Source organism: Osmerus mordax, chromosome 9 (genome assembly GCF_038355195.1).
Source record: "Osmerus mordax isolate fOsmMor3 chromosome 9, fOsmMor3.pri, whole genome shotgun sequence".
Taxonomy (NCBI): domain Eukaryota; kingdom Metazoa; phylum Chordata; class Actinopteri; order Osmeriformes; family Osmeridae; genus Osmerus; species Osmerus mordax.
The window spans coordinates 1,069,565-1,090,590 of NC_090058.1; the positions used below are offsets into that span (position 1 = coordinate 1,069,565).

The 21,026-nt window shown below is 45.6% G+C and overlaps 1 protein-coding gene and 1 long non-coding RNA gene across 2 annotated transcripts; one reads left to right on the forward strand and one right to left on the reverse strand.

Annotated features, from left to right (window-relative positions):
- Window positions 1-1,226: 1,226 nt before the first annotated feature.
- On the forward strand, window positions 1,227-1,867 carry LOC136948954 (uncharacterized). The gene is made up of 4 exons (XR_010877405.1): window positions 1,227-1,251; window positions 1,336-1,403; window positions 1,499-1,528; window positions 1,723-1,867. It is a non-coding gene; the product is annotated as an uncharacterized lncRNA (long non-coding RNA).
- Window positions 1,868-5,668: 3,801 nt separating this feature from the next.
- On the reverse strand, window positions 5,669-21,011 carry mthfd1b (methylenetetrahydrofolate dehydrogenase (NADP+ dependent) 1b). The gene is made up of 28 exons (XM_067243113.1): window positions 20,875-21,011; window positions 18,030-18,114; window positions 17,641-17,700; window positions 17,428-17,481; window positions 17,124-17,260; window positions 16,404-16,504; window positions 16,172-16,308; window positions 15,773-15,884; window positions 15,469-15,596; window positions 14,635-14,732; window positions 14,099-14,272; window positions 13,583-13,719; window positions 13,436-13,482; window positions 13,250-13,357; window positions 12,903-12,977; window positions 12,579-12,681; window positions 12,385-12,461; window positions 11,922-12,062; window positions 11,421-11,489; window positions 10,672-10,783; window positions 10,430-10,569; window positions 9,901-9,942; window positions 9,354-9,454; window positions 7,859-8,036; window positions 7,024-7,131; window positions 6,618-6,770; window positions 6,404-6,522; window positions 5,669-6,238 (listed from the first exon to the last, which is right to left on the reverse strand). The coding sequence occupies exons 1-27, from the start codon at window positions 20,910-20,912 to the stop codon at window positions 6,433-6,435; spliced, it is 2,805 nt and encodes a 934-aa protein (XP_067099214.1). The 5' UTR covers window positions 20,913-21,011; the 3' UTR covers window positions 5,669-6,238; window positions 6,404-6,432.
- Between the last annotated feature and the right edge of the window lie 15 nt (window positions 21,012-21,026).

Consider the following 21,026-nt stretch of genomic DNA (forward strand, 5'->3'; position numbering starts at 1 on the left):
GATGGTCGGACATGTCACCAATTTGGTAACAGTAGGCCTGTAATTTATCACCCGTAGCTATGGTTTATGGTTTTAGAATCTTCAAAATACCCACTAAAATAAAGACGTGAAACATGTCATCCCAATTAGGAAAATACTGCAAACCAACTATAGACAGTTGATGGATGCGTTTTTTTGTATATTATCAAGCTAGCTAGCTAGACGTTTAGAGTGTGGCTAGTCTAGTGTGCTGTGATCGAAGCAAGGTCGTTGAAGTGGAAGTTAAAACACTTGGGGGAACCCCATACAAACATGTACCACACATTGATATTCAAATAAGAAATATCTAATTGCATGATTAACTGTGAAGTCATATCCCACAACTACGGGTTACTTACCACGACATTGGAAAGATTTATATTCCTGACAGGCATGTTAATTAACGTGAGTGACATGTTGATGCACACATTTGGCGCATGTTCTGTGATTGTCCACTAGGTGGAATGCTTTATCCTTAGTCTGAAAAAAAAAAAAAAGAGGTCTATTGGCTCATCATTAACAGTTAAGAATAATTAGAAGATTTCTCTTTGCAGCCGACCTACCATAAAACATATGTAGAAAATGACATATACACTAAAAATAACAAACAATAAGGATATGCAGATGCTTGTGAAAGGTGTGTTCATGACTCACATCCATTAGTGCTTAGGACATGGGCAGCATTGTGCAGCTATGTTGGAAGAGACTCCCTGGCCTCAAGCATCCTTAAAAGCTAAAACCCAGAACACGTGTGTCTGGGACTGGGCACAACGTTTTGGTTGGAATCTAGATAGGCTAATCACTCTTGTATGGACGAACAGCAGACACATATAGACTACTACATGTGTGCACAATTTAGTGCATATAACGTAATGTGCTGGCTTGAACAGTATCAAAGTAAAAAGTCACACTTTGATCAACAAGTTAAAATCTATCAAATCCCACATGTGGGTTTAGGCACATGCAGTAAGTAAAAGATTGAGAACAGGAAGGTCGCGTTTGCAACGTATTATTTGGTCTGGATCATTTTTGAGGTGTAACCCTTGTCACCTTATTGGGAGTTTCATTTGCTAAGGCATTGCATACCTTGCAACGCCTTTCCTAGAAAACTACACCTATAATTAAAACAGGTTTGGGTGTGGTCTACAGACCCTGCATCCCCATCACGAGGTCATTTGTTATAAATACAGACAGTGAGAGCATGATGTGCACAGTTTAACCCTCCTGTAACAGGTATGACATGCTTTAATTAAAAAATGTTTTTTTTGTAGGCTGCTAAAGTTGATATGGAAAATTACATGTATATCATTATTACAGGTATTCTTTCAATTTTTCCAACAGATTAATCAACCTGCTAACCCGAGACAAACATGAGTACTCCAGCGGTAAGACAACTCACTTTGATAACCATAGACTGTTTTACCATCCACCCTCCGTGCATGATTGATGAGTAATGAAATGCTTGTTTCTGGTCCCTCAGGCTACCACCCCTGCAGTCGGAGATAAGGAGGTAGGCTACACTGCTCTGAAGTCTGACTTTATGCTTATTCTCTTTCTGTTAAATTGAATGTCAAAAGAGTTTGATAAATAGTAAGTACAAATGTGTCGTAGTTGACTGAAATGTGTTCTACGACTTTAAGAGAACTGTCTGGTATGTTTATACTAAACTATTGAGATGAGTACAAATGTTTCGCTAATTTTTAGGGGAAGGGAAAGAAAGGAGATGGAAAAGCTGCCGGCCAACATGGAAAAGGTGGCGAACATGGAAAAGGTGGTGAACATGGAAAAGGTGGCGAACATGGAAAAGGTGGCGAACATGGAAAAGGTGGCGAACATAAAAAAGGTGGCGGAAGAGGATGTGGTACTGAAGTACCTTAATTGGAAAACATTGTTCTTTAACTGTTATAAACTCTGACATCATCTGTAAAAAAAATATGGACTTTTATCTATGTATTAAAACTATTCAGAGCCACAGCGACTTATTTGTCATTTATTTATAGATGCGCATGCAATATATCATTCAAACAGATGCGTATGGGGATACTTCACAACCCAGCTGTTATATGATTTTAGACCCATTACAAACCAACATTTCTACAGAAAAGATGTCAAAGAGAAGCACCCGACGTGCAGGTATCCTGCGATCTGAGTTGATAGATCAAAGGAAACGTATTAAGTTCTCCTCAAACTGTTGACAGTGGATCAGATGGCTCCGATCCAAATTTCACAACTCCAAGGTATTCGCACTCCCATAAACCCACGCACAGGCGCCGATATCGTGGGTGCTCCGGAAAATACTAAGCACCCACGTGTGCCAGACTGCCAGTAGGCTACATTCATGATATAGGCTATATCGAGTTAATAGGCGTGTGTGTTCGTGTCAGCCGCTGTCCATTTCCTAAGGTTCAGAAATGCAAACATTTTTTGACTACTTTTTTTTAAGGGCGTGCGCCAGTGAGCACCCACGGACGAAAACATAAATCGGCGCCTATGACCCAGGTGTTGATGGCCTACAGCCAAGTGAGCTACGCCCTCTTCTAGAACATTGGCCTTGCAAAGGACTTCAAACAAGTTTAATTTGCTGAGTTCGTCTGCATAAGAGACCTTGACAGATTTACCTCCTATTTGACTATCCAGGAAATATTCTCATATTCTGTGTCTAAATATGGTTATCTCACCTGCAGCACCTCTGAGACTATTTCCTGGATAGTCTGTTTGGCATCAAAGTCAAGTACACTCTAGCCCAATCACAGTCTGAGGTGGACAATTTCGTAAGAAATGTAACCCAGTGTGAGTAGTAGACCCTATTTGCTGCAAATTTAACCACAAGAACATCCCATACATGACAAAACATGACTTTCTAGGAACATGCCATTGGCATGGTCTATCTTCACATATAGACAGCATGAACATATGAACACATGAACAGCATGATGATAAAATACAGGTTTGGGTTGGGTAAGGTGAGAGCACACTGCACTGCAGAAACTACAGTGAACACAAAAGCACTGAATGTGATGTCAATCATGTCATTGTAGTTCATGTTAGAATGTGTCTCGCGAGTTGTTCTGAAGCTGATTAAGAGACAGCTGGGTAACATCAGATTCCAACAGCTCTTTTTTAAACTGATCTACAGCAGCATTCATCACAAACTGAACCACCAAACAAGCCGTCTCTCGCAGGACTATCTCAGTTGGCTGTCGATCACAATGATACAGATCTGTATGATCGTCAGCAAGGAGGACACAATAATGGCATGTGCCAGAAACTTTAACAGTCTTTAATGAGCTGCTCAGTTCACAAGGGAATAACTGTTCATTGTCAGGATGAGATTTGTCACAATCCAAACCCTGGCTAATATCCCTCTGTATCAGATCTCTGCTTGGTGTGTCTAAACTCCTACACATAAAGTTATCTAGATGTTCATTCGAGTCAGGAAACAGTTGGATCTCTTTTCCTGTCGCCGTAAGGCCAACTGCATCAGCGGCTGAGGTAACGTATCCATCAGCAAGTCCTGGGTGCATCTCCACATTCACACTCCCCTCAGGTGATCCACAGTCCCCTGTCGTCTCAGAGCCACTGTAGGTCTCAGGTGGATAACGTGTCACCAGCGTCTCCCCAGCCTCCATCAGACGTTCTTCTCCACAGTCTTCAGGTTCCTTTATATCTTCCTCTAGCTGTGTTTCTGAGGCGTCCGTGTCCGTCTCTACTGTGCCTTTGACCTCCTTGACCTCGGACGTCGCCGCACTCACATTCACGCTCACCGTCAGTGTCTCGGGGTAATGCTGGCGGGCGCCTCTCTCTCCCCTCTGAGGAGGACTGGAGCTGTCGCCCCCAGCTGCATCGTCAGCGTGTCTGTTAGCTAGGACGATCGTCTCCTCTTGTATGTATTCCCTGTTTTCTTCGATACGCTCCTGGAAGAAAGGAGAGGGCTTCTTGGCCCTGCGCCTCCAGAAAGGTCCGGTCTTTTCCCCGAGAGAGATAATCACACAAGGATCTTGCCGAGAAGTGTCCGGTCCCAACGGGGTGGCTTTAGAATCATCTCCAGGAGATTCACGACTGAATCTTTTGAATATTTGTCTTGTTCTGACTTTGTATTTTTCTCTCCTTACCACAGCAGGAACCCTCTCTAGTTCCTCTCTGGTTAAAATCCAGTTTATCACATTCGGCTGGACAGTTAAATCAACAGAGTCTCTGGTCAGCTTGTTAAAGAACGTGAAATCATTACTTCCATCTTTGTCATGGTCCCTCTTGTCATCTGATGTCTTACTACGACAGCACACGACAGACCGAGGGAAACAATATCTCCAGCCTTTGAGTCCCTGTCGTTTGTACTTTTGGTCTAAATCATCAGCATCTAAATGAGTTTGTCCTGTGGAGGATGACAAAGTAGCTGTCACAGGGCTCTGAAGAGCAGCCTCATCCTCACTACCCACAGCCTTCTGAAGGTTCTCTTCAGAAGAATTTGTTTCTTGACAACTAAACGTTGACTTGTCTTTCGTCCAGTTGCCCTTCCTCAAACTTCTGGGTCTCCAGGACCAGATCGATTTGCCCTGTTCAGGACCCGACAGCCTTCCCCTCAGTCCTGCTCTCTCTTCACTGTGTCCAATTGCTGCCCCTTTGACTGACATGGTGGATTTATAATCATCTACGCTCTTCAGTTTTTTTTCCACAGATAATCTAGATGTGTCAAACCATTACTCAACTGTGGCATCTGTTGACAAACTCCCTCCTGTGAAGAAAACAAACATGTCATGCCTATGAAGAACCAAGCTCACTTATTCAATACATCCATAAATAATGATACTTAAGATTCCTCATTGCAATACTATGGTCATATTCTGTGGAGACAAGTCATTCTGGAAGCTATTACATTTGTAGGCTCTTACATCATTTTTGTTGTAATTTTATGAGATCCTCATAACAACCAGTTTCATCCTGGAATGTTTATCAGCTGCTGCGTCAATCACTTGGTCCATGACATCAACCGACAAAGCTATTTAATATTTTAATGCAGTGGCTAAGCTACTGCTTTGTGCATTTTTAGACCCTTTACCAAATTCTACGAATACAGACTTCAGTGAATTGTTTTTATGTGAGTGAGTAATCTACCTGTACACTTGAAATTAGTTTAAACAGTAATATTTCTGATTTTGTTTCACTTACCTGTTCAGGACTCGGGGAGAATTCTTTATTCCTTATTAGAAGCGAGACATTGGCGCATGCAAACGCGCGCGCCTCTCCATCGCGCGCTTGCAGGTGTCCACCAGAGCTCTCCGACCGTCGCTGCTGGGGTGGCATGCTCTCAGGTTGCCATGGTAACGCACTGATTGACAAGTAGCATACCGCATGACCAAAAATATTTCTTAAACGTCGTTAGGTTGAGACCTACACACGATATTACAATATCCCTACATTACAGGCTTCTGCACGAGAGAAATTGCGTCGTTTATTTAAATAACTATAATGTAAGCTAAGGAGATACAATCAAACAGACTTAGTAACATCTTATGAAGGGAAATATCTGCTTTACATGTAGCCTACATTTAACAATTGTAATTGTTAGCTTCTGCGTACATGGATAGCTAGCTGATGTAGAGGCCTGTACAACCATGTATTTTCTTGTTTCCCGAGTGACCTGACACACATATTCTTAATCTACAATATTTGCTTTATTTTCTCTGAAGCAGTGATTTTCATGACCACATTTAAAACTATTACAAACAATTAATTGTAAACATTGTTCAACTTACATTTTTTGACACTGAAAAAAACCAAATTGTATAATATCTTTAACCACTACGACCAAAACTGTGATGATACAAGACACTGTTCTGTACAAGTATCTGGTGTTGCAAACATTTGAACCCGAACCCCTTTCTGATATCCCACACATCAAAATACAATGAAGAATCAAAGAAAAACCGAGGGGATTATCTCCAAAATGGAATCTGTTGGTACAGTAGGTGTTTATGACAGGAATGTAGAAAGGACATTTGTCCCTGCTAAAGGTCGAATTCAGAGAACATTTCTAAGGGAAAAACTGTTCTCTAATTAATGAACTTTCTCCATTTATCCACAGCTGACCACGCTGGCAGAGAGCAAATGAATTATTGATAGATGTTGGAGGCTGAGTGAAAAATACAGGTTATTGACAGGAGCTTCCAGTTATTACTTCTTCACATTTCATTAGGGCTCCATGGGGGGTAGCTGATCCACTCTGGAGGGAGGGATGAAGGGAGGGATAGAGGGCGGGAGTGAGGGAGGGAGTGAGGGTGGAGAGGGTGTGAGGGAGGGAGGGAGGGAGGGAGGGAGGGAGAACATTTAAAATCACTTTCTGTTTTGGTGTTCAGTATTGATGTCATTTCAAGAACCGATTCTTTACCAGCGCCAATGATCCAAGCCAAGCCTGTCTTAAAAGAGTCCACTGATCTGCTCAGTTTCAGGGTCCAGGTCGATGTCGTAGAAACAGGGTCTCGTTGGCAGCCCTGGAATCGTGGGCATCTAGAACAGAACAAGAGTCAGTCCCTGGTGTGTCGGGTTACATGTACAGACCCACCTACAGTTGGTGGAGTCATGAGGTGAAGTCATGCGCGTACCGTGCCAACCAGAGGGTAGAGGAAGCCCGCCCCTACGCTGGCACGGATGTCTCTGATGGGCAGGACAAAACCTGTCGGCACGCCCTTCTTGTCTGCCTCGTGAGAAAGGGAGAGGTGCGTCTTTGCCATGCAGATGGGAAGGTTACCAAAGCCCTGCACAAAGACACAAAGCAATGTTTCGGAAGTGAGGCTTTCGCCTGAAACAGGGTAAACCGCTTAGAGATGGTGGAGGGTGGTGGGAGTCACCAAGAGCAGAGCGGTCATCCTCACACAAAGAAAAAAGATCCAAACAACATTCCCTCCTCAGGCACATCTAGTGACCTGACACAGCCTACAGTACATGTGCAGCAGCAGATAAACGGGTTGTTGCAATGCAAACCAGTTAAGTGACTCTCCTGGCCTGTACCTGCTTGGTGTACAGCTCCACCTTGTGCTGGGCATCGGGCAGCAGCTCAATATCATCAGCCCCGTAGATCTTCTGAGCGATGATTCGAATCTTGTCTGCGATGGGAAGCTGAAGGGAAGAAAAAGGGAATTTATCACTATACCAATAAACACTCAAGATCATGTTCACCAGTCCAACTGGTAGAAGTCGCACCATTAGTTTTCAATCAGAGGAGAGCAGGGGGTAGTGATTTAGCTGCTCTGTGGACGCTGGCACATGCAGGACAGAGAATAGAGCTGTTTCACACTGACTGGTCTCCCCTCAGGGGGCTGTATCTCCCAGCACACTGATGGAGAGGCATGAATAGGAATATGATGTGATGGTGCTGTGGTGGAAATAATCTACAAAAGACTACTCTTCAATTAAATGGTCAACAGCGAGAGTGTGTGTGCAGGGGGGCAGAGCTGAGTGATTGATTGTACACAAATTGATCGCTACATGGGGTGTTTGGCAGACTAATGACTGGGTAATTGGTGAAGCTAAATGCATAGCTTGTACATGGGGGGGCGCGGGGGGTATGTAATCTGAAAAAACGAAAAAAGGAACAAACATGCCACACTAAAACTTAGGAACACCTAACATTTACATTTAGTCATTTAGCAGACGCTCTTATCCAGAGCGACTTACAGTAAGTACAGGGACATTCCCCCCGAAGCAAGTAGGGTGAAGTGCCTTGCCCAAGGACACAACGTCATTTTGCGCGGCCGGGAATCGAACTGGCAACCTTCAGATTACTAGCCCGACTCCCTCACCGCTCAGCCACCTGACTCCCTAACACACATTTTTCAGTCTTTACCTCGACGTCGTAGAGGAACTTGAAGCTGCTAGGTGCCTCGGAGGCCCTCTGGACGGCCCGGCCCAGCTCCACCGCCCCGGCGCCCCCCTCGGCCCAGTGGGAGCAGCGCACCGCGTCGAAGGCACCAGCATCCTTTGCCAGGCTGCAGATCAGGTCCAGCTCAGACTCTGTGTCCGTCCTGCAGTCAGGGTCAAACGGGTGAATGGTTCAAAACACGCATGGTTGTTTGGAACACCACTGGTCCTGATAGGTTGAGGGTGCTGGAGCAGAGCAGGGTATAATAGAGTACAGTAGTCTTCATTTAGTACTTATCAATGATGCAAATGTGTATTTTTCAAAAAAAGAATTCTTTTAATTTTATCCAACCTTTTTACTGATCTTGTTTTTTTTGTCAACCTTTTGAAACTTTTTTCACAAAATATAAATATACACATTTCATAGACCAGATACAAAAGGTAAAATATATATATATAAAAATCTAAATTATTTTTGTAGAAAATAACTTTCTCCTAAAATTCTCCAAACACTTACAAAAGGTTCAAAATTATTTTTCTAACTAAAACAATGTTACAAAAGGTTGAAGAATTATTTTGGAGAAAATCTTCAAGCTTTTTAAACTTTTGTTTGTTTTTTTCCAACCTTTTGTAACATTTGGGGGATTTTTTCTCACTCACCCTTTCAAAAACAAAAACACACACATCACGTCACATGACAGTTCAGCAGCTTCCTAACAGCTTACAGTACGTTCACAATGCAGCGACGCGAATCGCTTGCCATCGCTCGCCTTCCCACAGCTCACCACGCGCGGGGGCGTATCAAACAGATTAATGTAGAATGTAGTTCTCTAAAGTCACTGTTGTAGTTGTCATGGCCAAGTGTGCAGACTTGGGTTTACGTACTCGCAACATCGATCAAAATACAACTTGTATACAAAATACAAAACTGTTTAATAGACATACACGTTGACATGTGTAAAAAACGTTTTATTATATTACTCAAAGTCTCTGCTAATCTGTCGATACGATACAGTAGGGAGTTCCAGCCGGGCTAGCTGGCTAGTTACCACAGAACGAAGTTACGTAATGTGACTAGACTGAATTTGAAAGTACAAGCACCAACAACTTCGGCAACCTTGCGCCATGCATCGTTTTTTTTTTTTTTTTACATCTGTACGAATACAGCTATGTATCGTACAGGACTGGGTAAGCAGCCACACAAACGATTAGTTTTTCTCCTCCACCTTGAAACCTAAAAATGTTTACCATGGTTGCTATGTTACGAGAAACAAGAAAACACTCCGATTGGCCATCGCTAGCGAAAATCGCTCGTTATTTACATAAAGTTAGAAAACCTCAACTCCGTCGCGTCGCTACCCACAATGCACCACGCAAGCGATTCATTCGCCTGGCTCCATAGAAAATTTATGGAAAACATGTTGTTGCTCGCATCGCGTCGCTGCAGTGTGAACGCATTGTTAGGGTTAACAGCTCCTCACTTGAAGGCGTTGACGGCCACAACCACGGGAACACCGAAGGCCCGAGCGTTCTCCACCTGCTTCCTCATGTTGCTGCAGCCCCTCTCCACCAGCTCCAGGTTCTGCCCCGGGACACACACACACACGGGTCACAACACACACACACACGGGTCACAGCACAACACACGGATCACAACACACACAGTACCACAACGATATTTGACTGCAGAACAAGAGGTCGCAGGTTTAAATCCCTCTGTGTGCGTGCCTCTTTTGATAAAAGCATCTGCTCAAAGAATGAACCAACAAGTATCATCTCAGTCTTTAACTGGGCAGGGAAGGTAACACTCACTGTTCCATGTTAAGCATGGAGCCTGTGCACCGGACCTAATCACACTGCATTATAGATGGCGCTGTGAAGTTCAACTAACTGAGCCCCAGGATTCAAGCCTGGGTTTCAGATGTACATGAACACATCACAGTATGATGGAGGAAGTGACCTATTAGGGCTGGATGCTTCCTACCAGGTATACTGAAGGGACAGAGGGAGTTGAAGGTTGAGCCTTACCTCCTCCACATACTCCTGAGGAAGAGCCATCCCAGCTGTGACCTTCAGCAAAAGGAAAACAAACACCAGGCGTTATAAAATGTTTCCATGAGACAATCCAGATCCCTCCTGCGTCCATCCACACCACAGATAAGTAAAACAAACTGAGAGGAGACAGAATATAAATGAGCCATACTGCCTGACCTCTACACAGCAGGACGTGTAATTACATTCTCAGCAGTGCACCTGCATTCATTGAAAGGATATCAAAGTCTACAGGAGAAATGCGTGACATTTAATGTAATGAGAGATATATCAAAGCTGATCTGATGATTATATTGCAGCCCAGACGTGAATACTCCCTCTCTTTCTGCTGCAGAAAAGGCAAACGTCCTTGGACTGATCCTTCCCTCCCAACTTATTCAAAACCAACAAGGTTTAATAGCTAGGTTTAAAATAGTAAAATTGAACTACTGAATGTAATGTTTTAATATCTCTCCGCCCTCCCACCCTGTCCTGAAGGGGACTAGCACAGTCTGGTTTCTCTCACCAGTGGTCCTCCTCCGTGCATCTTCAGGGCTCGCACCGTGGCCACCAGCACCACCACATGGGGCCTCAGCCCGGAGTAGCGGCACTTGATGTTGAAAAACTTCTCCATGCCGATGTCCGCCCCGAAGCCTGCCTCCGTCACTGTTCAGTAATGCAACGCGTCAACTTCAACTCTGGGAGGTTGTTGACGTTCCAGATGAATAACCCCAAACCCCCAGAAACAAGAGTGTCTGAACTCCTCACCTACGAAGCCGTCTGGGCCCACCAGCTTCAGGGCGATCTTGTCGGCCAGGATGGAGGAGTTGCCGTGGGCGATGTTGGCGAATGGTCCAGCGTGTACGAACACAGGCGTTCCCTGGAGGACAGAACACACCTGTCAGGGATGCTTCAGAGGATCATACACCCCGTCTCAGAACACCCCCACCACTATCTCTCTCTCCCCCACCCCCTCTCCATGTTTGTTCCTCTCACCGAAAACACTTCCAAAGCCACTTCATCACCCTTTATGAATAAAGTCACTAAATTACCACTCGTTTGCGTTCAGATTATTTTCAGTTTGGGAAGCAACAAGCTTCAAATATTCCGTCCACTGGAAGAACAAGGTACATTTTGTGCCTCGTCCCTCCAGAGACCGAGAGCCACGGGCGAGCTGTGTCTGGTCGCAGCAGATATCCCTGCATCAACACACACACACACACTTCAAAGTCCATTTCCATACAAAAGTGATTCCCTCCTCACCCAGGGAGCCCCCCCCAGGGAGCCCCCCCCAGGGACCCCCACCCAGGGAGCCCCCCCCAGGGAGCCCCCCCCAGGGAGCCCCACCCAGGGAGCCCCCCCCAGGGAGCCCCACCCAGGGAGCCCCACCCAGGGAGCCCCACCCAGGGAGCCCCCCCCAGGGAGCCCCCCCCAGGGAGCCCCCCCCAGGGACCCCCCCCCAGGGAGCCCCCCCCAGGGACCCCCACCCAGGGACCCCTTTGCTGGGCTCCACTCACCTCCAGAGTCTGCATCAGGTTGGGCTTGATGGCATCCCTCATCAGGACAGTCAAGGCCCCACTCACACCCTGGAGAGAGGACACACACTGAGACCAGCCCACCAGACACAACACAGTGACGCTACTATGTAACTCATATCATCAACTCAACTTCGCATCCCACTTGCATAGCTCAAATATTGTTATTTTTCACATTTTCTGCAGGAAACCCTGATGTGTAAACATTTAAGACTAGCCTAACCAAGCTGACAATCAGATAATTGAGTACATTATAGTGTAGTAGCTAATAATGCTTAGCTAGCTAGCCTAGTTAACCTTATTGCTCAAATCTGTTAGCTAGAAGATAGCTTGGAGATCCCGACTCGGATTGTCAAATGTAACGCAGCATTAATCATTTTTCATTGGTTAGGGTTGGGAAGCGCTGATCTAGGGAATATATTTGGGATGTATAACACAGCAAGGTTGGTTCAGAGGTTCCAGGTGACGGGCAGGGACACTGACCAGGTCCTCGGTGGTGATTGGCTGTCCCCTGCGGCTGGTGGCCACCACCATCCTGGCCAGGCGGCTCCTCATGTCCTCCAGGCTGCTGGTGAGAGCCAGCACCGCCATGATCTCACTGGCCACCGTGATGTCAAACTGGGCCTGGGGACAAGCGAGGGCAGTACAAACAGAAGTAAACACAAGCCTGATGTGTTAACACAGGGAAGGACTCATTTTACGGTGAGGCATTCAGACAAGGATAGTCCAGAAGTCACCAACCCTGCTCCTGGAGATCTACCCTCGAATCAAAGCTACAACAGGGTATCTCTTGAGGAGCTGGGTTGGAATGTGAACCCTACAGGAGGGTATCTCCAGGAACAGGGTTGGAGACCTTTGGTCCAGACCATCAGGGTGGCCCTCTCATGTCAGTGATGATAACACCATAGATCCTTCCCCTGAAGCAGGAACACTCATGCATACACACCTCTCGGGTGAAGCCCTTCTCCGTCGGGGCTTGGCCAATCGTGATCTTCCTCAGGAAGCGGTCATTGGTGTCCAAAACTGAACACACACACATTTAAATCAGCAAGCTTATGTGTTGAATCCCCTGTCACACAGACTTTGCGGTGCACAACCAGGAGGGCAGGGGAGGAGGGGTGAAGAGGCAGGCCTCGCTACCTCTATGCCAGGTGATGGTGGCAGGGTCCATGTCCAGACGGGAGAACAGGGTGACTTCCTCATCTGTCAGGGTCAGGGGGTCGGTCTTTTCAATGCCCAGTTTCTACAGACACATCAGGACGCAAGTCAGCATGAGACAAGACAGAATGTACATTTTTGATTCATTTAAGCAGGAGCTTCTACCCAAAGCAATGTGCAAACATTGCATACAGGAAATACAGCGATAAATGTTCCAATGTTACCAAGTAGTACGATGTTTCTCCATGGTATATTTAGAATACAAAAGCTTAGTAATGTGCACTGCTGAGGTATTTAGTTTGGCACCTTGAGTCTGTTGATCTGGATGGGGGAGAAAGTTCTCTGGCCTCCAGAGAGAGGAACCAGGCGGTTGAACAGAGCCTGAGGGGGAGAGAGCCATCAACATTAGGCCATCAACCTGCTAGGGACAGATGAAAATGAGCCTATATGGCTTAATCTGTCACATTTACATGTTGAACTCTGTGCTCATGTTGATTAATGTGCGTTGTCCCTTTAAATAAAGAAATCAACAACAACAAAAAAGAACGCAGCCAGAGGAGGAACACACCGCTACTGGACCCACCCAGCAGAACCTTCAACAATGCGGGGAGAACATCTGCAACAACGGAATTAAAAAGGATAGGAAGTCTGACCTTGTCGGACTGCGTGTTCTCGTGGAACATGCGAGCGTCTACGGCGGCCGCCACGAGGTTGTTGGCAGCCGTGATGGCATGGATGTCACCCGTGAGATGGAGGTTAAACTGAGGAGAGACAGACGGTTATGTAGAAATACATAGTCCTTCCTTCCATACGGCTAATGTGAGAGATTAGAGCAGTACCTCCTCCATAGGGATGACTTGGGAGTACCCGCCCCCAGCTGCCCCGCCTGGGGAGAGAACGTTCCGGAGATCAGCACAAGAAAAACGCAGAACCTTGGAGAACACAACCACTAACCATGCTGGATCCAACCCATCACAAGCTCTGACCTTTGATCCCGAAGGTGGGTCCTTGGGACGGCTGGCGGACGCAGGCGAAGACGTTGAGCTTCAGGTGGGCTCCGAGAGCCTGGACCAGGCCCACCGTGGTGGTGCTCTTGCCCTCTCCCAGGGGCGTGGGGGTGATGCTGCCAGACACATCATCCACGGGGGATCATCAGTACAGGGCATGCTGGCTGTACATCGTTCAGGACGGGAGGGGTAATGACTCCCCAGCACATATCCTCGTCATCCTGTTTGTCCACCAACTATTCAGCTGTCTTTACATCTTTGTTTAAACCGTTTTTCTTTTTAGTTTCAAACTTATTTAAATTATTTTTGTAATTTATTTTTACTGACTCATTTAATTTTAACTATGTGCACAGCATTTCATTACACTGCATGTCTGTGTTGAACTGCTCATAGTGAAAAGATCAATCTTGAGACCTTGCTCAACCTCACCCCCCGTGTGATGAAAGGCTAACAGCTCATAGTAAACTCATCCAACAGCAGGACAGCACAGCGTACCCAGTAACCACCACATATTTCCCATCAGCCTGTGCCTGCAGGCGCTTGATGGTGCTCAGCTGCACCTTGGCCTTGGTGGTCCCGTACAGCTCCACCTCGTCCGCCAGCAGCCCCACCTCCCGGGCCAGCCGCTCGATGGGCTTGGGCACGCAGGAGCGGGAGATCACGATGTCACTGAGAACACGAGCAGAGCGGGAGATCACTGATCTGAGAACACAGGAGGGCTGTTTGCAGCTTCCCTCAACTCAGAATGTTTGGAGCTCTCTGACATACAAGGTTCCGCTTCGTTCTCCACCATGACTACAATGTCCTTGTTGTCAATATTTTCTGGGCTATCCATATGTGCACACACGCGCTGACAAACACACACACACACGCTGACAAACACATACACACATCGTTTCCCCTTCTATTCTGAGATATATATATATATGAGATAGAGAGTCAATACCTGGACTATAGGCAGCACTGATCGTGCTACTGGACTAGGAAACAGAAGAGAGGAAGGTGTGGGTGTCGGTGGGGTCCAGACCAACCTTGGCACAGATTTCTGGAGGTTCAGTTTGGTGTAGGACATGTTCCACTTCCCTGGCTGGTGGCTTTCCAGGAACCGCTTGGCCCCTAGAACCGTGTTCTGCAGATGAAGTCCATGAAAGGCTCTGATTAAACATTCAAGTCACAATCTGAACAAATCATTTTTGTACTCCAGTAAACATCTGCTACAGCGAAACCCTTCTCATTATTCCTGCATGTATTTTGTGCAAGCATCAAAGGAATAATAAAGTAAACAGAATGAATAAAGTGAGCAAAATGAAGTGAATTAAATAAAAAATTGCTTCAATTCATTTGTCGCTAGAATGCAATTACAGCTGTAAAGGGGAGTAGTGAAATGGTACAGAATAGAATGAGACAGAGCACCTTATCTAACACACAAGGATCCACATTCATCCTGCCAAGCTGCTATTGTCACATTTCCCTCTGACAAAACAGGTGCCTCTGAATAGCGATGATAAGACTACAGAACACAACACAGTCTCTTTCTTTCTCACGGCCAAACCACTCTGCACTTCTCTGACTTCTCACTTTCACCAGCCTCAGACTTCCACTAAGAGGACAGGTCCAGGTTGAGGACTACCACCTACGCTATAGCCCATATGAAGCAGTCTATATGAGGCAGCAGCAGTCTATATGAGGCAGCAGCAGTCTATATGAAGCAGTCTATATGAGGCAGCAGCAGTCTATATGAGGCAGCAGCAGTCTATATGAAGCAGTCTATATGAGGCAGCAGCAGTCTATATGAGGCAGCAGCAGTCTATATGAGACAGCAGCAGTCTATATGAGGCAGCAGGAGTCTATTAGAGGCAGCTTACCGCCATGAGCATGGCCACAGTCATGGGCCCCACTCCTCCAGGGACGGGGGTGATGAACCCAGCCTGCTCCTTGGCTGAGGGGTAGTGGACGTCCCCCACCACTCGCTTCCCACTGGCCTTGGTCTCATCTGGTCAAGGACACACAACAGCCAATCATCATTAGACAAGCCTAGACCACAATGTCTAAACCTTGTCCTTGTCCTTGTTATACAGTAGGAGATGCTAGTTTGGACCCATTCTCAGGACTCTGTACTTGTTGTGTTTGTGTGGATCAAATCGGTCCAGCGGGAGAGGCCTTGCTAACCTGGGATATGGTTGATTCCACAGTCTATGACCAAGGCTCCCTTCTTCAACCATTCACCCTTCACCATCTCTGCTTTCCCGATCCCAACAACCAAGATGTCTGCTTTTCCCACCTGAGGAGAACCAAGACTGGATAAATCAGACTAAACCAGCTCTCCTGTGTCTGTGTGCGACCTGTTATGGAGAGACAACCAACACGTCATGCATTATAAAACTGGACATGTGGATTATCAAGATAATGGCTTGGACGAGGCATGTGCTAAACTCAACTGACCCGTCTTTGACATGTTATTAACCTGCACAAATTATTATTAACCTGGACAACCTCTATGTGAAGATGTTCCCAAAAATATATAATATCAAATCCTTCTCTGTGACCCGGGACGGGGTGGGAGGTTACCTCTGCAGCAAGGTCAGCTGTCTTTGAGTGACAGGTGGTCACAGTTGCATGGTTCCACAGCAGAAGGTCATGCATGGGCGCGCCCACAATCTTGCTGCGACCAATCACTACGGCCTTCTTCCCTGCCACGGACACACCTGAACCACAGACAGACGTGTCAGTCGATCGTGTCAGTCGATCGACTCCTTCAGGTTTCCCCTCAGAGGTAGCTTGAGAACCCAGGCTGACTCACCCGTCTGTTTGATCAGCTCCATGCAGCCGTTGGGGGTGCAGGGGAGGAAGCAGTCTCCCATGTCTCCGCGGGACAGCTTCCCTGCATTCACGCTGGTCAGACTTGGGACACAACATCACGCTCAGCACCTCAACACAGAAGCTCGTCTGGCTCAAGCTTGCACGTGGCTCTTTCACAGTATAAGCCTTCTGCTACCGTTCTTTTGTAACCCAGAGACAAGCTGTGCATGATTAGGACATTAAAGCAATCATTAGTCTCGGAGCCCATGAAAAGAAAATCAATGGACACATCTTTTAGTTTGCTCAGCGTCTTTCAATCAGTCCTATAAGCATCAGAGGCTCTATATTGTGCAGCCACACACCAGTCTAAATCAATAGTCATTTAGCGAAGTGATGGAAGAATTCAGATTTCTAGATCTAGAACAAAAAGCCTTTGAACAGCATCTCTGAAATCCATCCCACATCAGCCTCACTGTTCAATAAACATATACAATCAACAGATAAACACAGTGGGAAAGCAGCACATGCAGATAACCACGATACAGATAACCTGTTTTTTAAACTTCGAACAACTGACAGTTACACACTTTGTTGTGTAACTTTATGCTGCTTTATGCTGCTAGAAGTAGAAACTCAGATTCTATCATTTGAAAAGAATAGTTGTCATTCACTGTTGTGCGTCAAAGTGTTTGAGGCCGGGGCATCAGAGGGCTCTGCTCACCCGTCCACATCCTTCTCCGGGGCCACGGCGTTGGTCACCTTCTCTGTGTCTATCTTGTGGACGGAGTCCAGGGGCAGCTGGACGATGAGCCCGTGGACCGAGGAGTTCTCGTTGACCTCAGTGATGCTGTGCAGGACCTGCCAGGACCAGGCGGGAGGAGCTTGAGACACGCGGAGAGTTAAAACAACAACACACTTCCCAGAAGCCCCACACTTCCCAGAAGCCCCACACTTCCCAGAAGCCCCACACTTCCCAGAAGCCCCACACTTCCCAGAAGCCCCACACTTCCCAGAAGCCCCCTCACCTCGTCCTCTGTGGCAGACTTCGGGAGTCTCAGGTGGGTAGCATTTATCCCGATCTAGACGCAAGAGAACAGGACTGTTAAAATGACGCCTGTTAATGCATACCAGATGGAAAAACACGCCATAGGTGGGTGGTAAATCTATGATGATTATATGAACTGAATTCAGGATAATGTGTATATTGTTGAACAGCTAGGAATATCTGAAGGCATTACCTCAGCTGCAGCTTTCAGCTTCATGCTGATGTAGAGATTGGAATCATCTCTGTCTCCCACCTACCAATACAGAACGAACCCCTTTGATTCCAGTCTACCCCCACAATCAATGAACAAGTGAGTTAAGTCAGATTTGCCTTTCACAGTTATTTTAATCATTCCAGTTTTAAATACAATGTGGTACAAGTCTATTAAAACAGATTTTGTTCTCCACAGGTCAGGGCAAGGACAGAAGAAATTCACGACAAGAACACACAAATATTTAAAACGTACCTGCCGACCGTCTGAACAAGCAAGTCGTAAGAAAACACACAGACATTATAAGATAAGACCTTAAAATGACGACATCAGTCTTAAACAGGATCAGACAACAAGGTCCATGACCTGACCTGTAGCACGACCAGGCCTGGTCTGAAGTTGGGGTCCTGCTTCTTCATCTGTTCCACATCCTTCTTCAGCCTCTCTCTCACCTGGCTGAAAACAAGATGAGCCCAACGAAATGTTTATATTACATAAAGCTCAAAAAACGTATGCGCTCAAATTAATGCAAAAAAAATGTTGGTCGGGCGCTATGCACGCTCTAATTACTTTTTGAGGTCTCTATTTATATTCACATCAAAACGATACTAGGACCTAGGTTTGGGCAAAGCACCTAATGTTTACAATGTCTGGCTCCGCCCCTGCCAACGACCACAAATAAAATCTAATTCTGAGGGAAACACTGGGGTATGTTCCAGACTTCTTGCCATGGAATCTGAATACAACACTAAGCTAAACCCATGGCCACTGAAATCCATCTGCAATGTTTAGACAGATCCTTTGTGAGGGTCATGACAGGTCCTCTGTGAGGGTCATGACAGGTCCTCTGTGAGGGTCATGACAGGTCCTCTGTGAGGGTCATGACAGGTCCTCTGGGAGGGTCATGACAGGTCCTCTGGGAGGGTCATGACAGCATGTCGCCTCTTCGGCTTCTTTTATTCTGAATAGCTGAAGCATTACATTTAGTCATTTTTAGTCATTTAGCAGACGCTCTTATCCAGAGCGACTTGCAGTAGGTACAGGGACATTCTCCCCGAGGCAAGTGGGGGGAAGTGCCTTGCCCAAGGACACAACGTCATTTGGCACGAACCAACAACCTTCTGATTAATAGCCTGACTCCCTAACCGCTCAGCCACCTGACCCCCTAGAGATTAGAGATCAAACTAGCACCGGCCTGGATGCACACAGTCAGGAGTGAGCTCACAGTTGATGGTGCACTCACAGATGCAGCAGCACTGACAGTAAACACTGTTGGAGTGGCTGGACAGCAGCCAAGTAATACAGATAAGGATCAGAGTAACTGATCTCAACCAATCACATCCTTCTGAAGATGGGAGGGAGATTTACGTAAGCTGACTGACTTCAAAACAACTAGGCTACTCTTTAACAGCATCAGTGATGACTATGCAAGCTTGTTACCATGTAGAAATATAAGATTTGCATTGAATCGCATACTATTACAGCTGATACAAATTTCCACAACTTATCTCATCAAATATCCTGGTGCCTTTTTATATATAGAATATTATTTTTTATAGTGTGATAGTAACACTAAGAATAACAGACTTCTACATCAAATATTTCTGCATGTTAGATGGTAAACCAAGCTAGTGATAAGTGAGTAGGTCAATCAATTTGCACACATAGGAATGTCTGCATGCAAGTCATTCGTCTTAGTTGTCCGTGCAGGATTTAATCACGGCTGGTTAATGAGCGGCATGCCCTTCGGATGCATCACGTGAATACTACTGCCAGACAACACAACGGGCTGCACGTCTCCAATCACCAGGAGAGACACACAACTGGGAATGACCACTGTTCTTTTCAAATGAGAGAATCTGAGTTTCTACTTTAGCAGAATAAAGTTACACAACAAAATGACATTGTTCCATTCCTTTACTGTGTGTCGAGACAGATATATTGTGGAGGTAGGCCTAGTATTCTATCAGACTTCATGTCCATTGATTCTAGATCAGCTGGATATGTTGTCCTTATCTTCCACACAATGACTGCTGCTATCTGGTGATTCAAGCCATCTGTGCCAAATTCCTATGAGGAAAGAACCCTTAAGTACAGAGTTGTACTCTGATCAAGGCCACAGTGTAGTCTCTCTAGAGCTGTTCTGCTCCATACTTACAGAGCACTTTACCTAGTGGAGGTCAAAGGTCACCTGGTTAGCCTCCCATACTGTAACACACACCTCTTTCTCTACCACACACACACACACACACACAAACTACACACCAAATGCCAACAGATGAGTTGTTTGACGTCTGACTGAAATAGTCAAACAGCTTTTAATCATTCAACTTCTGAGATGATGCAGTGTTATTTAGTTTGATTCAACAATTAACTGACCTAATGGGCAGTGTGTGGGACCCAGTTAAAACAGCAGGGCAGTCATGTCTTGTGACAGGCATGTGTTTACAGGTCTAAATGTATTTTAAGATCAATTGAATGCTCCCCCCACAAAGAGTTCATAATTGTTAACAGCATATATAATACGGCAACCAAAATGAAACCACCTAGTGACATTTTATCATATATGGATAACCGTTTCCTAAAACCAAAACAAATTGATTATATCCTAAAGTTACCACTTGAGGTCACTGTCTGCGCAAGGGACAAATATTGATAGTTTATTAATGGAATTTACAGAAGTGCAAAGTTAAATATAAAGTGTCAGAGCAGTGGGTTAACTTCCAGATGCGTCAGCTTGTTCTTTTAACAGTATTCTGAAGGTGTCAGAATTTAGAAATATACAATATTGGCGAATTCATTTCAATATCCAACAACTGGGTTGAAAACTTTTCAACTGACAAAACGTAACTTCACTTTCTGTAACACTGATTTGACAAGCTAACAACAACTGGTTTACCACGTTAGCTACTCTGGTAATTCCAGTGAAATTCAAATTCTGATGTTGTGCACAGTGTCGTTAATTTAAGCCATGCATAGTGCACGTGGCTGTTCTACTGTTTACCATTAAATGTGGTAGAAGCACAACAAAGTCACAATTTAAGTTTATCTAATTGGGCAATTTATTCTTGCATTAACGATAGCTAACAACTAATTTAATTGTTTCATGCTAAATATGTAGAAAGTTGATATGCATGCAGAGATTTTGCAAAACTGACGTGCTGACAGTCGCACAACAATCCTAACTACTTTTACAGTAACAAAAAAAATACTTACGCTGAAACTTCTTTGCCGCTAATTATTTGGGCTGGCATCGTTAGGCCTTGATGTTCGAGATGGAAATTCCAGCAGACAGTTACCCAGCACGGCTTGGATTCCTCCAACAGAAGCAAGTGGAGGTTGAATATTATACTTCGTACACACGAGAG

Coding starts and splice junctions, on each gene's coding strand:
- mthfd1b (XM_067243113.1), bottom strand. CDS start 20,912: ATGCCAGCCCAAATAATTAGCGGCAAAGAAGTTTCAGC. Junction 18,115..20,874: donor AGCGGCAAAGAAGTTTCAGC/GTAAGTATTTTT, acceptor TCTTGTTTTCAG/CCAGGTGAGAGAGAGGCTGA. Junction 9,943..10,429: donor TGCACGGAGGAGGACCACTG/GTGAGAGAAACC, acceptor CTTTTGCTGAAG/GTCACAGCTGGGATGGCTCT.